The 19,032-nt window shown below is 43.2% G+C and overlaps 1 protein-coding gene across 1 annotated transcript in view; it reads left to right on the top strand.

Annotated features, from left to right (window-relative positions):
• The first annotated feature begins 9,918 nt into the window (after positions 1–9,918).
• cul3 (cullin 3) overlaps positions 9,919–19,032 on the top strand; it is a 62,045-nt gene continuing 52,931 nt past the window's right edge. Inside the window, exon 1 of the mRNA XM_033031137.1 lies at positions 9,919–10,305. Within this exon, the coding sequence (XP_032887028.1) occupies positions 10,243–10,305 (63 nt within the window). The 5' untranslated portion in view covers positions 9,919–10,242. The remainder of the gene's footprint in view (positions 10,306–19,032) is intronic.

The raw sequence follows: 19,032 nt of genomic DNA, 5'->3' as shown, positions 1-19,032 counted from the left end.
AAGGATCGTTGGCAGAAACGGCTTGTATCTCCACCTCCAGGCCCTTAGCCTGGCCCTTAGCCTGGCACCTGCACGGCAACCACGGAACGGCTTCTTCAGCTCAGACGGAATATGGTGTTTTATTCCGTAAGCTGTCCGTCGCCACATAAGGAGTTCATCCCTCCTATACGCGACTCTACACATGCTGTGTAAAAATTACTGCACAGCAGCAGCGGCAGCAGCCAACGCACAAAACACACTAAAGCACTAAAGCACTAAACAAAACTCTGAGCTACAAGGTCTTGTATCCAAGTCCTTGTCCTTGTCCTTCACAAAAACTAAACAAAACTAAATAAAACACTAAACAAAACACACTAAAACGCTAAAACACTAAAACAAAACTCGGAGCTACAGGACTTGCTGCCTCTCAGTTCGGCGCATGCGTATTATATATTCAACATGAACGTCCCCCCACAACAGAATCAACATTTTCCTCTGTGGGGAAAGGCATCAAAAAGTTAAGTCCTCTTCCTCTGTGAATCACCCGAGGTTGGGGCCTATTTGTGGCCTCCGCAGCCAGTCCGATGTTTTCAGGCCCACTCTTAGACTTTATAAAAATCGTTTGGTCAGTTATATTTGCGGTGGATGGATGCCATTTCATTTAAACTAGTTTAGTATTTTCTTAAATTAGAGATACAGCATGGAAACAGGCCCTTCGGCCCACTAAGTCCATGCCAACCATCATACTAGTTCTATGTTATTCCTCTCTCCCATCCACTCCCCACACGTTGTGGGCAATTTACAGAGGTTAATTAATCTACAAACCTGCACGTCTTTGGGATGTGGGTGGGAACTGGAGCACCCAGAGGAAGCTCGCGCAGTTATGGGGAGAACATACAAATTCCACACAGACAGCACCAAAAATAGGATTTAATCCAGGTCTCTGGTGCTGTGTGGCAGCAGCACTACCAGCTGTGCCACTCTGCTGCCCTAATTTGAATATTTAATTATCCTGCAGTAATTATTCAAATTAACTTGCCATGTTCACAAGTTTTAAACTATTATTGTTAGTTTTTGACAATATATTGTCTATGGTGTTGATTTGCAGAGCAAGAATGTAGATAAATGTTTGCAAGCTTCCATGATTCAAATCAAACAATAGACTCTCAGCTCAAAGCAATGAAATTGATTTATCAAAGCAATTAAATTAAAAAGGATTAAGGAATTTGAATGAGGAATATGGACTAAATGCAAGCAAGTGATAGCTTAGATGGGCATTCTTGGTCTGCATGGATTAGTTGGGCCAATGAGTCTGTTTATGTGCTGCATTTCTCTATAATTGCACTTTCCGTTTCTCAGTGGCCAACTCTCACATTCCTTTTATTACGGCGATGTATGGATTGAAACAGCCTCCATCAATAAAACCATTATTATGGAATTACAGAATTATTACAGTATAGTAGCAGGCCATTTGGCCCATGGCGTCTGTACCAGCTCTCTTCCAGAGTAAATCTCTGCTTCGTTGCAATCTGAGTTTCTTTATAATCTTGTTTTTTCTTCTTGCATCACGCACTTATCCAATGCCCTCTTCAAGGTCACAATGGAACCTCCTTCACCACATCTGCAGGAAGTGCATTCCAGATTCTGACTATATGCTGCACTCAAGGTTAAGGGTTTCCCCCACATCACTGTTAAATCTCTTCTTTATTTGTACCTGCGACCTCTAGTAATTGGCCCTTCCACCAAAGGGAACAAGACCTCTGGCCAGATCCTTCATCATTTTCTGTACTTCTTTCTAATCTTCAGTCAGCTTTCAACTTTCAACTCAAGCAAAAAAAATAACTCTACCGTGTCTAATAGTCCTTCATTAGTGTGAAAATTCATGAGAGGAATAGATCGGTTCGACGTAAAGAGTCTCTTGCCCAGAGTAGGGGAATCGAGAACTAGAGAACTTAGGTTTAAGGTGAGGGGGAAAGATTTAGTAGGAACCTGAGTGATAACTTTTTCATGCAAAGGGTGGTAGGTGTATGGAACGAGCTGCCAGAAGAGGCAATTGAGGCGGGTACTATCTCAATGTTTAAGAAACATTTAGATAGGTACATAGATAGGATAGATTTAGAGGGATATAGGCCAATTGCAGGCAGGTGGATCTGGTGTAGATGGGACATGTTGGCCGGGGTGGGCAAGTTGGGCCAAAAGGACTGTTTCCATGCTGTAAGATTCTATTTCAGGAACTATTTGTGTAATTTTTTCCTGGATCTTCTCTAATAGCTTTGCATCTTTCTAATTATCTGGCATTCAGAATTGAACGTAACACTCTAGTTGAGGCAAGCTAGTGTGTTACAGTACTCTCGTTGAGGCAGCTGTTGTCTTGTGCCTTAGTTCTGATTCATTGAACACAGTGAAACAGAGTGATACCAGTTGATAGCTGGATTGAGGTCACAACACACCAAAGTTAAATGTACTAATAAGTAAAATTTTGTACAGAATTATTTTTAATTGCCTAAGAGAGTCGGAGAGAAATGTTCCATATTTCCATCCCTTTAAATTGGCCTCAGGATTTATTTTCTGTCACAAGAGTTCACACAGCTGCTGAGGGATAATGAATTTTGTAAATGGTACACGTGACAATAATAAACCTAAACTTATGGCATCAAGACTGCATGAGGTAGGCACGAAGAGTTAATTGCAATATAGTAATGTCATGGATTCCAGAGCCAGATACCAACTGATACATGTCTTCTAGGATTCCTGTTTGTTTATAATATGATATTAGGCACAAGATCCAGTGCAACAAAATGGATACAATGAACTATACACATTAGAATAAAGAGTGAGGTTACAGGCAGGAGTCTATCTTGTGCAGAAAGGAAAAACAATGCAACAAATACTCTTGGTAAACGTGCCAAGGGATTCAGTTTAAATGCCTGGAGAGCTGTTCCTTGCCTCAGGTGATCAGCAATACAAGATGAGAGAACATCTTAGCTGAGCCGTGCACCTTGCATTTCAGTTTTTAGTCAGGCATGTTAACACCTATAAAGTGTAGGAAGGAATTGCAGATGCTGGTTTAGACCAAAGATAGACCCAAAAAGCTGTAGATCCTTAGCGGGTCAGGCAGCATCTCTGGAGAAAAGGTATAGGTGACTTTTTGAGTCGAGACCCTTCTTCGGACAGTCTGAAGAAGGGTCTCGACCTGAAAAGTCACCTATTCTTTTTCTCCAGCGATGCCGCCTGACCCGCTAAGTTACTCCAGCATTTTGTGTCTATGATTAGAATCTATAAAGTTGCTTAATTGTTAAAGTAAACTGCACCAAGCAACCAGCAAACAAACTAGCTCATTGTGGTACTGATTCAAACTGCTCAAAACATCTATCAATATTTTTAGTAGGGGAGGAGAGCTGCAGTCAGTTTATTAGAGATATGTGTGTTGAACTACATGATCCTTCCTGGCCTGACCTGTTTGCCAGCTGGTGCGGATATAGCAGCCAGCCACCACCTCACCCTTGCAGTAGCATATGCCTGTATTCGTGGAAGCATCAACCATGCCGGATGCTTCATGTGTATGGGTGCTTTCCAACACAGATCATATGGTGAAATCAGGAGGTTTGCCTGCTCTATCCAGACTACGTGCTGAGGGATGCACTGAAGCTTGATTCAGCCAATGCCAAAGCTATGTGTGGTGAGGGGATGGGGGTGATGGGGCAACAGTCTAAGGTCCTTCCACTGCTGGACAATTGGGTGTAGGGTGTGGTGGAGGGGCCCCTTAAAATAAGGGAAGGAATTTCACCCCAGGGGACCACATGAGTGGCAAGGGTGAGGGGTAAAATTGTGTGATGTGTGTAAGCACTATTGAATGTTTGTATAGCCTCCGAGAATGTCGGAATAATTTTTTGCACTGTTCCTGTATGGTAAAGATATTTTACTTGAATGAAGTTTATTTATTTTTATGTTTTTAAGTCAGGAGGTTTGATTATTTTCTTCAAAATTCCAGGCATGCCGATGCATACTAGCACCTTTCGCACCATTCCTTTGACATCAACTCACCCCACAGAGAGCAAGCCCAGATTTTCCAGTTTCTATGACTCCATTTCGCTTCTTTGACTGGAGCCAAATGGAGTGTAGAGGCAAAGAGTGTCACATGAATACCACAGTGCACATGAAGCAATTCTTCTGTGATTTTATTTCACTTTATGTTAAATATTTTGTAAATTATTAAGCAATCTGAGCTTGAAATACACCCTGGAAAAATGATTTCATTATACACATGATAAATTGGACAGTTGCTCTTTTACAGTATCATAATAGTTGTGTCTTTTTAACTATTTGTATATTTATCATACATTTGAAGGGGTTTTATATGAATGTAGACACAGGAGGCAGCAGATGCCAGAATGTTAAGGAAAAAGGGCCCAATGAAGGGCCCCATCCCGAAACGTCATCTGTCTATTCCCTCCATAGATGCTGCCTTACCTGCTGAGTTCATCCAGCACTTAGTTTCTTGCTTTATTAAACTTTGTTTCACTTTGTTAAAAATGTATTATGCATTATCTGCAAACATCACTTTGCCAATAATTTATTTTAACTCATTTGTTCTTTTGCATTGCTCTTATATTGCACTTTTTACGTATATAGTAGGACTTTGCTCCTACACATTTTCACATGTGCTGGTTATAGAAACAATGACTTTGTTTTGATGAGTTATTATTTAATGTGCATTGCTCTCCATATTCTACAACTTCTGCAAATTTCTGTCCTGAAGTTCGGATCGCAAAATATTTCTATTTCTGTACCCTTTATCTGTATTATACAATTTTAACATGAAATAGCCAGTGCAATGGATGTGTTTCAGACCTATCACTGTTACTTAGAAACAATGAACTGCAGATGCTGGTTTACAAAATAAGATACAAAGTGCTGGAGTAAATGCATGGATACATCTCTGCACAGCAGAGATGCTGCCTAATCCACTGAGTTACTCCAGCACTGTCTTTTTTTTGTTATCTAGCATCTGCAGTTCCTTGCTTTGAAATAATATTGATTAGAAAAAGACACAAAATTGCTGGAATATATGCATGGTGACATCTTGGCACAATAGAGATGCTGCCTGACCTGCTGAGTTACTCCAGCACTTTGTCTTTTTTGGTAAACTGGCATCTGCAGTTCCTGTTTCTAAGTTATAGTGATAAAAAATATATACAAAATGCTGGAGTAAATTCATGGAGACATCTCCAAAACTTTTTTAAAAGTTTTTAAAAATAAGGCTACTCCATAAATTTGAACTGTTTGTTGACTCTACACCCATCACCCTTCAGGTCATTCACTCCTCCACAGCCCCTAACTAACACCTACATTGACAGCTAGTGACACTGTGCACTGTACAATAGTGACATCTAGTGACACTATGCACTATACAATAGTGACAGCTAATGACACTATGCACTATACAATAGTGTCAGCCAGTGACACTGTGCACTATACAATAGTGACAGCTAGTGACACTGTGCACTGCTAGACGTGGGCGGGCGAGCTGCTCATTCAGGGTGCTGCAAGACGGCCGGCCAGCTACATTGGCGAGACCAAATGTACACTGGGCGACGTGTTCAAAAGGGAACTGCAGATGCTGGAATATCGAAGGTACACAAAATTGCTGGGGAAACTCAGCGGGTGCAGCAGCATCTATGGAGCGAAGGAAATAGGCGACGTTTCGGGCCGAAACCCTTCTTCAGGCTGATGGGGGGTGGGAGAAAGAAGGAAAAGGGGAGGAGGGGGAGGAGCCCGAGGGCGGGCGGATGGGAGGGTGGGAGGAGACAGCTAGAGGGTTAAGGAAGGGGAGGAGACAGCAAGGGCTAGCAAAATTGGGAGAATTCAATGTTAATGCCATAAGGACGCAAGGTCCCCAGACGGAATATGAGGTGCTGTTCCTCCAATTTCCGCTGTTGCTCACTCTGGCAATGGAGGAGACCCAGGACAGAGAGGTCGGATTGGGAATGGGAGGGGGAGTTGAAGTGCTGAGCCACCGGGAGTTCAGGTAGGTTTTTGCGGACTGAGCGGAGGTGTTCGGCGAAACGATCGCCCAACCTACGCTTGGTCTCCCCGATGTAAATCAGCTGACATCTAGAGCAGCGGATGCAGTAGATGAGGTTGGAGGAGTACACTGGGCGACGTTTTGCTGAACACCTACCTGATCACCCAGTTACCAAACACTTTAATTCCTCTTTCCATTCTTACACTGACCTTTCAGTCCTAGGCCTCCTCCATTTTCAGAGTGAGGCTAAACGCAAATTTGAGTAACAGCTTCTCATAATTCGCTTGGGCAGCTTACTGTGCAATAGTGACAGCCAGTGGCACTGTGCACTGTGCAATAGTGACAGCCAGTGTTGATACAATAGTGACAGCCTGTGACACTGCAATAGTGACAGCTGGTGACACTGTGCACTATGCAATAGTGACAGCCAGAGACAGTGCAATTGTGACAGCCAGTTATGTTGCATGTCCAGTCGCTTTCTCAAAATCTGTGCAGACCAACTGGCTGGTGTTTTTGTGGACATTTTCAACCTCTCATTATTGAGGTTTGGGGTTCCCACCTGCTTTAAGAGGGCATCAATAATACTGGTGCCCAAGAAGAGCAAGGTGACATGCCTCAACGACTATCTAACGTCTGTGGTGATGAAGTGCTTTGAGAGGTTGGTTATGGTGCATATCAACTCCTACCTCAACAAGAACCTCGACCCATTACAGTTTGCCTACCATCACAACAGGTCAACGGAGGATGCGATCTCACTGACTCTCCACTCCGCACTGGACCACTTGGACAATAAAAACACATGCCAGGCTGTTGTTTATAGACTACAGCTCGGTGTTCAATACCATCATCCCCTCCAAGCTGGTTCCCAGGCTCTACCCGAGCCGGCTGCCTGCCCCTTTTCCGGGGATACGTCCGTGCCCGGGTGCGGATGGAAAGGGAATACGCCCTGTCTACGGGCACCCTGAGGGAGTTCCGGGACTGCTGGGCACCGAGGGGGGTTGAATGTATCCTTGACAAGGATGGCAATATAATTGTTTAGCAGTTGCTTAGCATATTTGTTCGTCTTGTATTATGGTGGTGTTTTGTTTTATTGTATTGTCAATACTATTTTAATATTTGAATAAATATTTTTGATTAAAAAAAAAAAAAAAAAAAGCTGGTTCCCAGGGTCACGGAACTGGGTCTCTGCGCATCCCTCTGCAATTGGATCCTCAACTTCATCATCCACAGACCACAGTCTGTTCGAATAGGCAGAAATACTTCTTTCTCAATAACAATCAGTATGGGAGCACCTCAAGGCTGCATGCTCAGCCCCCTGCTCTATACTCATGGCTGTGTAGCTGGACACAGTGCAAACTCCATCTTCAAGTTAGCCGACGACACAACCTTTGTCGGACGAATTACAGATGGTGATGAGTCAGAGTATAGAAGTAAGATCGACCGATTGACCAAATGGTGCCAGCACAACAACCTGGCTCTCAATATCAGTAAAATCAATGAACTGATTGTGGACTTTGGTAGAGGAAAGATGAGGACCCACAATCCTGTTTATATCAATGGGACGATGGTGGAGAGAGTCAAAAATGTCAAATTCCTGGGCGTGCATATTTCCGAAGATCTTTCTTGGACCCAGCACACTGATGCAATTATAAATAAAGCACATCAACGTCTCTACTTCCTGGGAAGATTCCGGAGATTCGGTATGTCGGAGAGGATTCTCTCGAACTTCTATAGGTGTACAGTAGAAAGCAGATTGACTGGTTGCATCATGGCCTGGTTTGGTTACTTGAATGCCCAGGAGCGGAAAAGACTACAAAATGTTGTGAATACTGCCCAGTCCGTCATCGGCTCTGACCTCCCCACCATCGAAGGGATTTATCGGAATTGCTGCCTCAAAAAAGCAGGCAGCATCATCAGAGACGCACACCATCCTGGCTACATACTCATTTCACCCATCGGGAAGAAGGTACTGGAGCCTGAAAGCTCTAACGTCCAGATTCAGGAACAACTTCTTCCCTACATCAGGCTATTAAGTACAACAACCTCAAATAAACTCGGAATTATTGTTTGTTTTGTGAGTATGTGTGTGATTATATAATTAAAAGTCTCATCTTGACCACTTCCTGTCTGCGCTGTATATTGATTTTAGAAAAAACGCTACCCTGTATTGCTGTGATTTTTGGCCATCTTACAGTCCTCCTCCGCTGAGCCATTTTTCCCATCGATGAAAAATAAAAAAGTTATGAGTGTTTGAAAAATCTTGAGATCAGCTGATTGGTCCTCTCGCCTGTCAATCACCGCGATGAAGGTAACGCCTCTTCCGGGGGTGGGGGTTGGGGGGGGGGTGGGGGGGGTGTAGGACTATAAAACCCCGGACGTGAGTCAGTCACTCTGCAAGATCGCGAGGGAGTGACCATGACTGCCATTCTAAGCTGTGAATCAATTGAGCTGTGAGTCTGCAATGTACTTGCAATAAATGATTTGTTAGCCCTTAATGACAATGCCATGAGTTGTTTGGCCTGCTGCCCTGCCTGTGCTTGAAACTACAATGCTTTATTAGATCCGACTGTGTTTGGAAGGAATAAATGCTTTATTAGGTCCGACTGTGTTTGGAAGGAATAAATGCTTTATTAGGTCCGACTGTGTTTAGTCCAAAAGTCTAATTGCAAACGTACCCCTGACTGCGGAAGCCCCAGAGTGGCAAGGTCGTACTCAGCCGTGAAAGTAGATTCAAGAAAGTTTACTGTCATATATATGGAGTGTGAGTGTGTGTGTGTATGTGTGTGTGAGTCTGGGTGGGTGTGTGTGAGTTTATGTGTGTGTGTGAGTCAGAGTGGGTGTGTGTGAGTATGTTTGTGTGAGTGTATGTGTGTGTGTGTGAGTGTATGTGTGTGAGTCTGTGTGAGTGTATGTGAGTGTATGTGTGTGTATGTGTGAGTCTGTGTGGGTGTGTGTATGTGTGTGAGTGTGTGTGAGTGTATGTGTGTGTGTGTGAGTGTATGAGTGTATGTGTGTGTGTGAGTGTGCATTTGTGTGTGTGTGTGAGTGTATGCGTGTGTTTGTGAGTGTGAGTGTATGTGTGTTTCTCAGCTGCCAGCCTGCCAAGCCTGAGTGACTGAGTTGCCAGGCCTGAGTGACTGAGCTGCCAGGCCTGAGTGACCGAGCTGCCTGGCCGCAGTGACTGAGCTGCCAGCCCAAGAATCCATTCGGCCCACAATGTCCATACTAGCCTTCTGGAAACCAGTCCCTTTGGTCCACAACACCTATGCTAGCATTCCAGAAAGCCCCCCCCCCCACCCCCACTGGAATTGGTGAAGAGGTGGAATATTGCGTTGGGGGACCAGCCCTCCAGTGTGAAGCTGGGACCCAACGGGTCCTACTTAGTCTAGTATATATATATATATATATGTGTGTGTGTACTTGTGGGTATGTGTATATATACACACTGAACTTTTTTTTCTCTCGGTTATCATATTGTTTACAGTGTACTATGTTTACATATTCTGTTGTGCTGCAGCAAGTAAGGATTTAATTGTTCTATCCGGGACAAATTACAATAAAACACTCTTGACTCTTGACTTGAATAGTGACAGCCAGTGAAACTGTGCACTGGGCAATAGTGACAGCCAGTGACACTGTGCAATAGTGACAGCCAGTGACACTGTGCATATGTAATAGTGACACTGTGCACTATGTAATAGTGACAGCCAGTGACACTGTGCACTGTGTAATACTGACAGCCAGTGACACTGCACCGTGTAATACTGACAGTCAGTGACACTGGGCACAATGCAATAGTGACATGGGCGAGTTGCTCCTCCAAGGCGCTGCAAAGCGGGCTGGGTGATTGACATCTGGGGCAGCCCGCCCCGCCCCCCCGGCCCCTCCCCCGCCCCGGCCCCTCCCCCTTCTCCAGGCCGCCGGGGAGTCTCGCGAGAGAGGGGGGGGGCGGGCCGTCCGGGTGACCTGCGCACTGAGGGCGTCGGCCGCCATAGCGCCGGGCTGCGATTCTTCCCCCTCAACAGACCCCGAGGAACTGGTTGATGGTCGACGGCGCCGCCGCCTCTCTGCCCCAGGGGTCGGTTAGGCCGGCCATCCGCTCCCGCAACACACCGTTACCCTCCCGGCGGCGGCGGCTCCTTCCCCTCCTCCCCCCCACGTCTCCTTTTCTCTGCCCTGCTCCTCCTCCCCCCCCCCTGCTCGAGTGAAGTCCTATGTGAGAGCAGCCAGCAGCCAACATGTCAAACCTGGGCAAAGCTGGGACGAAGAAAGACACCAAGATGAGGATACGAGCCTTCCCTGTAAGTAAGGGCCTTCCACCCGGCCCCGCGGTCACAGAACGCGCCTGGCCGCAGGAGAGGCCCAGAGGCCCGGGAGCTTCAAATCGAGGGCCCGGGCTTTGCGGATGTCAACACAGCAGCAGGCCCCTTGTCGTTTGATTAATATTCATGGGGCTCCCTGGAAGCCAAACTGGGAGGGTGTTCGGGCTTTTTCTGGCTGCTAAATGCGAGGATGATTTCATTTAGCGAGCACGGTGCATTTTTAAAAGATTTTGTTTGCTATTAATGTACTTCCTCTGCCTCCACACTAGCCCATCCTAACAATAACAACAACAACACAACACACACACACACACACACACATAAAGAAGGCAATCAAGTATTTTAATTGAGAAGGGTCTCGACCCGAAACTTCATCTAATCATTTTCCCCAAGCATGCTGGCCTGACCCGCTGCGTTATTCCAGCTTGTTGTGTCTATCTTCGGTGGAAAGCAACATGTACAACTCCTTCCGACACCGTTTTATTGAGAAGTCTTGTCCGTGGTAGAGATGCTGCCTATCCCGCTAAGTTACTATCTTCGTAGATTTTCGGGACAATGGGATGTTACTGGTGATGACAGGACGTTGAGACGGAAGCTTTACGGCGTAGCATTAATTTTCTATTTTAAATGTTACTCCTTCGGATATCTCTGTGCATCTAAAGTTGGTGGATTGTTGTCTATTTATACAGTTTTCGGTCCAGATGACCTCCACTCCCCTTACCTTTAGCAGATGGCGTGTTGCAGCGATCAGCTCGCTGCAATGTACTCCAACTTCCTGCCACATTTGTATTTTAGTTACAGTGTAAGAATTCAAATGGTGTTGCCTTATTTGACGCCTGAATTGTGTTCCTGTTGGAGATTTGGTTGTTCAGCATCTGTTTCATAAATAAGGAGAAAGGTGTGAAGAACATGTATGACTTCTCTTATGGTGTAGACAATAATAATCAAGAAATACATTTCAGCGTTTTTTCAAGATGATAGCGATTTTATTTTTACACAGCACATGACTTGAAAATATCTTAAGTAATTCATTATTAAATTAATTTTACTTGGTCAGGTTATAGCACAAGCTGCATGTTACCTGATCTTGTTGTGTCATCCGTGAAAAGATAGTAAATTGAACAGACAAAATAATCTTCATGTAAAGAGCCTCTGCCTTGTTCTGCTGATATTGTAACAGGCACACTTCAGCAGTGACTTAGATGGTAGTTTGTGGAAATTTGCATTAGTGGATGATTTTCCTAGGCTGCTTTTAGGGGTTGGACATCCCAGATTATGTTATGATAAATTGGGTTTGAGAATTGTGCACCTGAAAGATCGAACTTTCAGTGGAATTTAGGGGTTGGGGCATTGTTTGAGGAGAATTTAGATCTAAAATTGTATCTTTTTACAAAAAAATACAGTAAATGATAATGTAGATATTTCAAACTGGAAAGTGAAGCTTGTTTTTATTTTGAAAACATGACTTGATATTACTTAATCATTTTTTAAAAACTACTACTTCCATTGTCAAATCTGCAGTGTACAGTTGCCCAAGTACAAATAATAGTAATTTGTACAGGAAATATGAAACTTGGAGGACAGTTCCTCTCTAATAATGAAAACGGCTGTTGACTAATTTATACATCATAGAATACATTACTCTGATTTTGATGAGGAAAACAGGTTGTGTGAAACCAGATTGCTTTGATCGCATTCATCTATTGGTAGGCTTGGCTTTAATGGGAAACGTAAAAAATTGCAATTATCCAAATTGCTCAACTAGATGTTTTTAAAGTGCAGAACAGGCCAACTTATTTGGTCATCCTTAGTATTACTATAAATGATAAACTTATGACACAGAGCAACTGTGACCAATTGGCATATTGAGCCTACCCTGCCATTCATGCATGATATGAACATATGTAATATAATAATCATTCATGATATGAACATATGTAATATAATAATCCAGTATTCCGTTTGTGTACTAACCCCACTTCCTCTGATTCCCTTAATATCTACAATATCGATTGATCTTTTTCATGCATATGTTCAGCACTCGAATATCTATACATTCATTACTCTGGGTGAAGAAATCTCTCTCTAATCTCTGATGCATGGCTGACCCCTGATTTCAGGACCAACTCTTGGTACTAGGTGCCCCAAACAGGGCAAATGGCATATCTGTCACATCCCTTAAGAATTCTACGTTTCAATAAGAGATCCTGGCTTGTCTGTACAGAGTTTGTACATTTTCCTCGTGACCTGCGTGGGTTTTATCTGAGAACTTCGGTTTCCTCCCACACTCCAAAGACGTATAGGTTTGTAGATTAATTGGCTTGGTATAGAGTCATTGAGTGATACAGTGTGGAAACAGGCCCTTCGGCCTGACTTGCCCACACCAGCCAACATGTCCCAGCTACACTAGTCCCACCTGCCAGTGCTTGGTCCATATCCCTTCAAACATGTTCTATTCATGTACCTGTCTAACTATTTCTAAAACGTAGGGATAGTCCCAGCCTCAACTACTTCATCTGGGAGTTTGTTCCATACACCCACCACCCTTTGTGTGAAAAAGTTACCTCTCAGATTTCTATTTAATCTTTTCCCCTTCACCTTGAACCTATGTCCTCTGGTTCTCGATTCCCCTACTCTGGGCAAGAGATTCTGTGCATCTAATGTTTTTTTTTTAATTGTCCCTACTGTAGGATAGTGTTAATGTGCGGGAATCGCTGGTCGGACCGGACTCGGTAGGCTGAAGGACCTGTTTCCGCACTGTATCTCTAAAACTAAAATGATAACTAACTTGAACATTAGCTTAACCTCTCTTTGTGTGCCCAGAATTAATCTGGTGAACCTTCATTGCCTGAATCACAAGTATGCTCTTCCTTATGTAGGCAGGCTATAAATGTCAAGTCAAGTCAAGTCACATTTATTTTTATAGCACATTTAAAAAACAACTCTCGTTGGCCAAAGTGCTTTACATTTGTTATAAGAATAGCACAACAAAACAAACTACATACATATATACATGTAGCCCTCACTCAGAGGACGTCAGGAAAGGCTTGGGAGTATAGATAAGTCTTTAGTCTTGACTTAAAAGAGTCGATGGAGGGGGCAGTTCTGATGGGAAAGGGGATGCTGTTCCACAGTCTAGGGGCTGCAACCGCAAAGGCGCGGTCGCCCCTGAGCTTATGCCTAGACCGTGAGATATTCAGCAACCCCAAGTCGGCCGATCTGAGGGGCCTGGAGGTGGAGTGGTGGGTGAGAAGACTTTTTATGTAGGTGGGGGCAAGCTCATTGAGGGCTTTGTAGACATGGAGGAGAATCTTAAAGTTTATACGGAACCGCACAGGGAGCCAGTGGAGAGAGGCCAGGATCGGGGTGATGTCCCTTTTTCGGGTGCCTGTCAGGAGTCTCGCTGCGGCGTTTTGGACCAGTTGCAGGCGGGACAGGGAAGATTGGCTGATGCCAGTGTAAAGGGAGTTCAGTAATCTAGGCGGGAGAGATGAATGTGTGGATGATCTTTTCCAGGTCATCAAATGTATACAGTATTACATATGTGATCAGAGTAGAAGCTTATATAACTCAAATCCTCTTGCTCAATAGCTAGTGTACCTTTTGTTATCCTAATTGCTTGACAAACATACTTGTTAACTTTCAGTGATTCATGTATAAGGGTAATCATGTCACTCGGAGCAACAACAGCTTTTGTGCATTTATCATTTCAACTATTATCGTTCTATTTTTATTCTCCTGAGGTAGCTCAGCAAACAATTTTTCATTGTATTCCATATGCTATGTACTTGCCTATTAATTTAAAACATTCATATCTTTCTGAAGCCTCGCATCCTCCTCTCGGCCTGAATTGCTATACATCCTTTTAATTATCCACAAACTTGGATATATTGCACTTGACCCCTTCATTCAAATCATTGATATAATTTGTGAATGGCAGGGGCACCAGAAATGATTCAACTGATCATTGCCACCCAAACCAAAACTGACACGTTGATTCCTGCTGTTTTCTGTTCAAATGACCAATCCTCACAGCATTAGTGCTCTACAGTAATTACTTGATTCATGAAAAAACTATTCCTTGAAAATGTTTCATCAAGCTCAGTTTTTTTAAACAAAAAGGCTGAACACAATGCACTGTGTTTTGATACACTGCATTCACATTCAAAGAATGTGGGTTGCTGTATTTTGTGGGAAACAAGTTTGTAAATCGAAGACCCTTGCCTCGTGTCTGAAATCCATCTTAGTGGATGCCTGAGGCGTCCACTGAGAAGACACACGCCTCAATGGTGTCATAGTTCAAATTGTGTAATTATTGTAATTATGTATTGTGATCTCTTGTTTGTTCAGAGACCTTCTGCAGGTTCAGATGCACCATATTGTCTAATTCATCGTTTATCTGTTCTGAATGCTACAACCTTAAATTCCATGAGTTTTATCAAATAAATTCCCTTTCATGAATCCATGTTAACAGCCCATTCATGTTATTTTCTAGTAAAATACAGTGCTGACTCAGCAGATCAGACAGCATCTCTGGAGGACATGGAGTGGTGACATTTTTGGTATCTTGATCAAAGGTGCAGCTGTATAATCAAAGACCACTTGATAGTCGAGAAGCAGAGCTCCGTTTGCCACCTGATCAGAAAACTGATCATCATATCTAAATACACTAATCGTGTACCTGTGTATTTGGGGAAAGGTCTTGGGTTGCCCTCACGCGTGTGCAGATCTGTGGATAACAAATCACAAGAGGAGTGGGTGTATGCGTAAAATCTTTGTGTGCACTAATTGATTAAAAAGTGAGAGCATCTTTTCAAAGAAGCTCAAACACATGATGTATAGATTCAAATCTATGTGTACAAAATTTCAGATAATGTTCTCTTTATATGAGTTATATAGTATGCAAACAAACTTATGGATTTCTAAAAAATTCCATACAACAAATGCCAAGATTCCACTTGTATAAGTAGCATTACCCATTTGTACATTGTACAATGTAAAAACATTATTGTATTGCACACATCCCAATTTCCAAATGTAAATATTTCTAATCCACTACACCATCCATATTCCTCTTGCTTATTTCTTCATTTCCATCCATTGCTTTGCTCGTCCTTTCCCAACTGTATCTTTGAATTGTGGTCAAGCAGGCTGACCCTATTGAAACCTCTGGAGAAATGTGTGGAGCCAGCTTGAGAAATTTCCTCAAGCACTCCAAACCTTGAGTTCATTCAGCCTAATTAATAAATACACTGAGTGAATCTTGCAACATGAGGCTGCAAGTAATCCAATATGAAATGGAGGATCATGTACTTGATTTACACTTATGCTTGTTGCATTTGGATATTCGAACATGAAAGAAGTTGAGTCTGATGAAGCGCCCGGGCCCAAAATGCCATCTGCCCATTCTGTCCACATATGCTGCCTAACCCGCTTAGTTCTTTAGTACTGTTTTTTCTCAAGATTCCAGCATCTGCAATTTGTGTCCAATAAATTATTTTCCTGTTGTACTGCAGAAGGCATGGCACTGCTAGGACAGAATCAGAAAGAAGTCGAAAGCTTTGTACGGGGCAATCAAATTAGTTGAACAGAATTTACATTTCACAAATCTCTTAAACGCAGATAGATGCAACCCCATGGTTAGTCTTAATCAACTCCCAAATATAATATTGCCCAGCCCGCTTTAAGTCTATAATGATATTAGTTATGGTTTTCAGCTCAGCATGAAACTATTGTTAGGGGTGGCGGCGCTGACCTTAAACTTCGCGGAGCCTGGGATCTCTCGCCGAGATCGCCAGTGTTGGTGCTCCGTCCAGCGCAGCCTGTCGGCTTGGAAGCCGCGGTCTCCGGTAAGGGGGCAGCCGTTCCTGGCACCCCAAGCCGCTGAGAGGATTCTCCCGACGGCGGAGCACCATCACCCGGCGAGAACGGCCTGGAACACCGGGCCTCCGTAGCGGCAACTGCGGAGACCTCAATAGGCCCGACTGGGTGGACATGGGATGGGGACTGGACTTTGTGCCTTCCCTCACAGTGGGAACCATTGTGGGGGGATGTTTTTATGTTTATTGTTAATTTTTTAATGTTGTGTCTTATCTTTATCTGTGTGCTGCATGGCAAGTCAAATTTCACTACACCGTTAGGTGTATGTGATAATAAGTGTCCTTTGTATCTTGTAATTGAAATTACTTTTGACTGCTTTTAGAAAAAAAAAATCAATTTTTTGGTGCTTAAGTACCGTAACAAAGTGATATAGGTTCACTGCAACACGTTTGGTGTTTTACTGTTACAGCTTGGATCTGGTTTGCTTTGAGCAACACCACCTGAGACCTGTTCATGTTTTGATAAAACTCTGAGTGGGATGGAATCTCTCTCCCTTTGTATTTTCTGTTGCTTTTCTAAGTGACAAGTAACAGCCATACATGTCAGCCTGATTTAAGCATCTCATTTAAACTGTTCTTATGTGCTACAGTTGTTATGCTTTGGACAGACAGCTCCAATCAGCTTAAAATCTCCAAAGCTTCTGCTCATCCAGCCTAATACACTGAGCTTAAGCAAACTGTAAATCTTTAAAATATTTGGAAAAAATCAAGGAATTTTCTGATCTTCCCTGACAGTTTTCATTGCCTGTTTGACACATAATTGTTTTTTAAGTAAAACGAACTTTGTTACTTTATCAGTTTGATCTAGATTTAGACAATGCGTACTATCACTGAAATAAAAGCAAAAATTGCTGAAAATGCTCAGCAGGTTTGGCTGCATCTGTGGGAAGAGAAATAATTAACATTTTAGGTTCCCATTGTCAAAGCTGGGACAGCGACAATAGAAGCTTGTTAAACTATAGGAAGGTTGGTGAGAGGATATCTCTGCTGTTGTGAAATCAGGGTGACTTTGGTATAAACAAGGGTATCTGATTAATCAATGAATGGGAACATCTAGAAAGTGGGATTAGACAAAATAATGTAGCAGTTGCAAAATACAGAGCATGGGAAGCCAGATTTAATTAAAATCCCCAAATTTCTGAGGATGAAAGAAGGGAAATAAGCCCAACATGGCAAATTCTTAAGACTGGAACATTACGAGTTATAGATGTGTATGCACATAGATTTTAAAGCTGCAGAAGATTAAGATGACCACGTAAAGCTATATGGAGTATTTTTCACTGGAGCAAGGTTTTAGGATTTTAGAGTTCGATAGAGATGCAGCAATAATTTATGAAATATAACAGAGATGCATTTTGTAGCAGGCACATGCTGATGATGGAAGAACTGAATGTTTAGGGTGGTGGTTGGGCTGCCAATCAAGGAAGTTGCTTTGTTCGGAGTTGAGCATCCTGATTGTTGCTGGAGTGCAATCATCCAGACAAGTTGCAACACATTTCTGACTTGTGCCTTGTAGTTGGTGGAAAGGTTTTGGTGTGTTGGGAGTTTGCATGGGAGATTGATGAGAGAGTGGGATTCCTCTATGAGCTGGCACAGACTTTGGCTGAAATGGTCTCCTGTACCAAATGGAAATACAAAGTTGAGTCTCATGCCCTGGAATACCCATTTGGCAGCCGCAGTATTTATGTTGGATGGGCCAGTTAAGATTATGTTGAGAACATAAAGGCCCGGCACGGTGGCTCGGCGGTAGAGCCTTACAGCGCCGGAGACCTGGGTTCGATTCTGACTACGGGTGCTGTCTGTACGGAGTTTGTACGTTCTCCCTGTGACCGCGTGGGTTTTCTCCGAGATCTTCGGTTACCTCCCATACTCTAAAGACATACAGGTTTGTAGGTTAATTGGCTTGGTGTATGTGTAAATTGTCCCTAGTGTGCATAGGAGAGTGTTAATGTGTGGGGATCGCTGGTCGGTGGGGCGAAGAGCCTGTATCCGTGCTGTATCTAAACTAAAAATTAAGGATTCTGAGATAGTAATGACATTTAATGTGGTTAAACACTTGTGGTCACCACATAGCAATTCTGTGACATGAATATTACATCCTATTATTGATGTCACCTGTCATGCTCATGCTTAAATGGCCTGTTATACAGCATGGAAAACAGACCATTCAGTCCACCTCGTCCATACTAGCCAGCAGGCACCCATCTGTATTAATCCCATCTTCCAGCATTTGGCCTGTTGTCCTTGATGCCAAACGATTCACGTACTCATCCAGCACATCTTAAATGCTGTTAGTGAATGTGCTGCCATTACTTAGTCTGGCAATGCAATCCAGATATTCATCACTCTCTGAGTAAAAATCCTCCTCTCAAAATCTATCCAAATCTCTTGACTCTTCCCTTAAATCCATGTCCTCTAGTTTTATTCACCTGTGATAAAGGGAAAAGAACCCTGAAGTCTACCATATCTATAATCCTCAGTCATTTCCCATCCTAACCTGCTCCAGGGAATACAGATCTAGTCTCCTCATAATTAAAATACTCCATCCATGAAACATTCTGTTGAATCTCATGTTTACCCTATCTAGTGTTATTACATCCTTCCTCGACCTTGGTGACCAGAACTGTATGCATTACTCCAGCTGAGTGCTGACCAATGTTTTATAAAGTTGGAGCACAAGCCCTCTGCTCATCTGTTCAATGCTCTGATTTATGAAGGCCAGCATCCTGTATGCTGCCGTAATCTGCGCTGCCAACTTCATGGACTTTTGGACATGCATACTAAGATCTCTCTATTCTTTAATAGTCCCAAGGACCTTTCTGCACAT

The sequence above is a fragment of the Amblyraja radiata genome, chromosome 13 (genome assembly GCF_010909765.2).
Source record: "Amblyraja radiata isolate CabotCenter1 chromosome 13, sAmbRad1.1.pri, whole genome shotgun sequence".
In the NCBI taxonomy this organism is placed as follows: Eukaryota; Metazoa; Chordata; class Chondrichthyes; order Rajiformes; family Rajidae; genus Amblyraja; species Amblyraja radiata.
The sequence above is the reverse complement of the archived record's forward strand: the minus strand, read 5'-3'. Positions and strand labels throughout refer to the sequence as shown.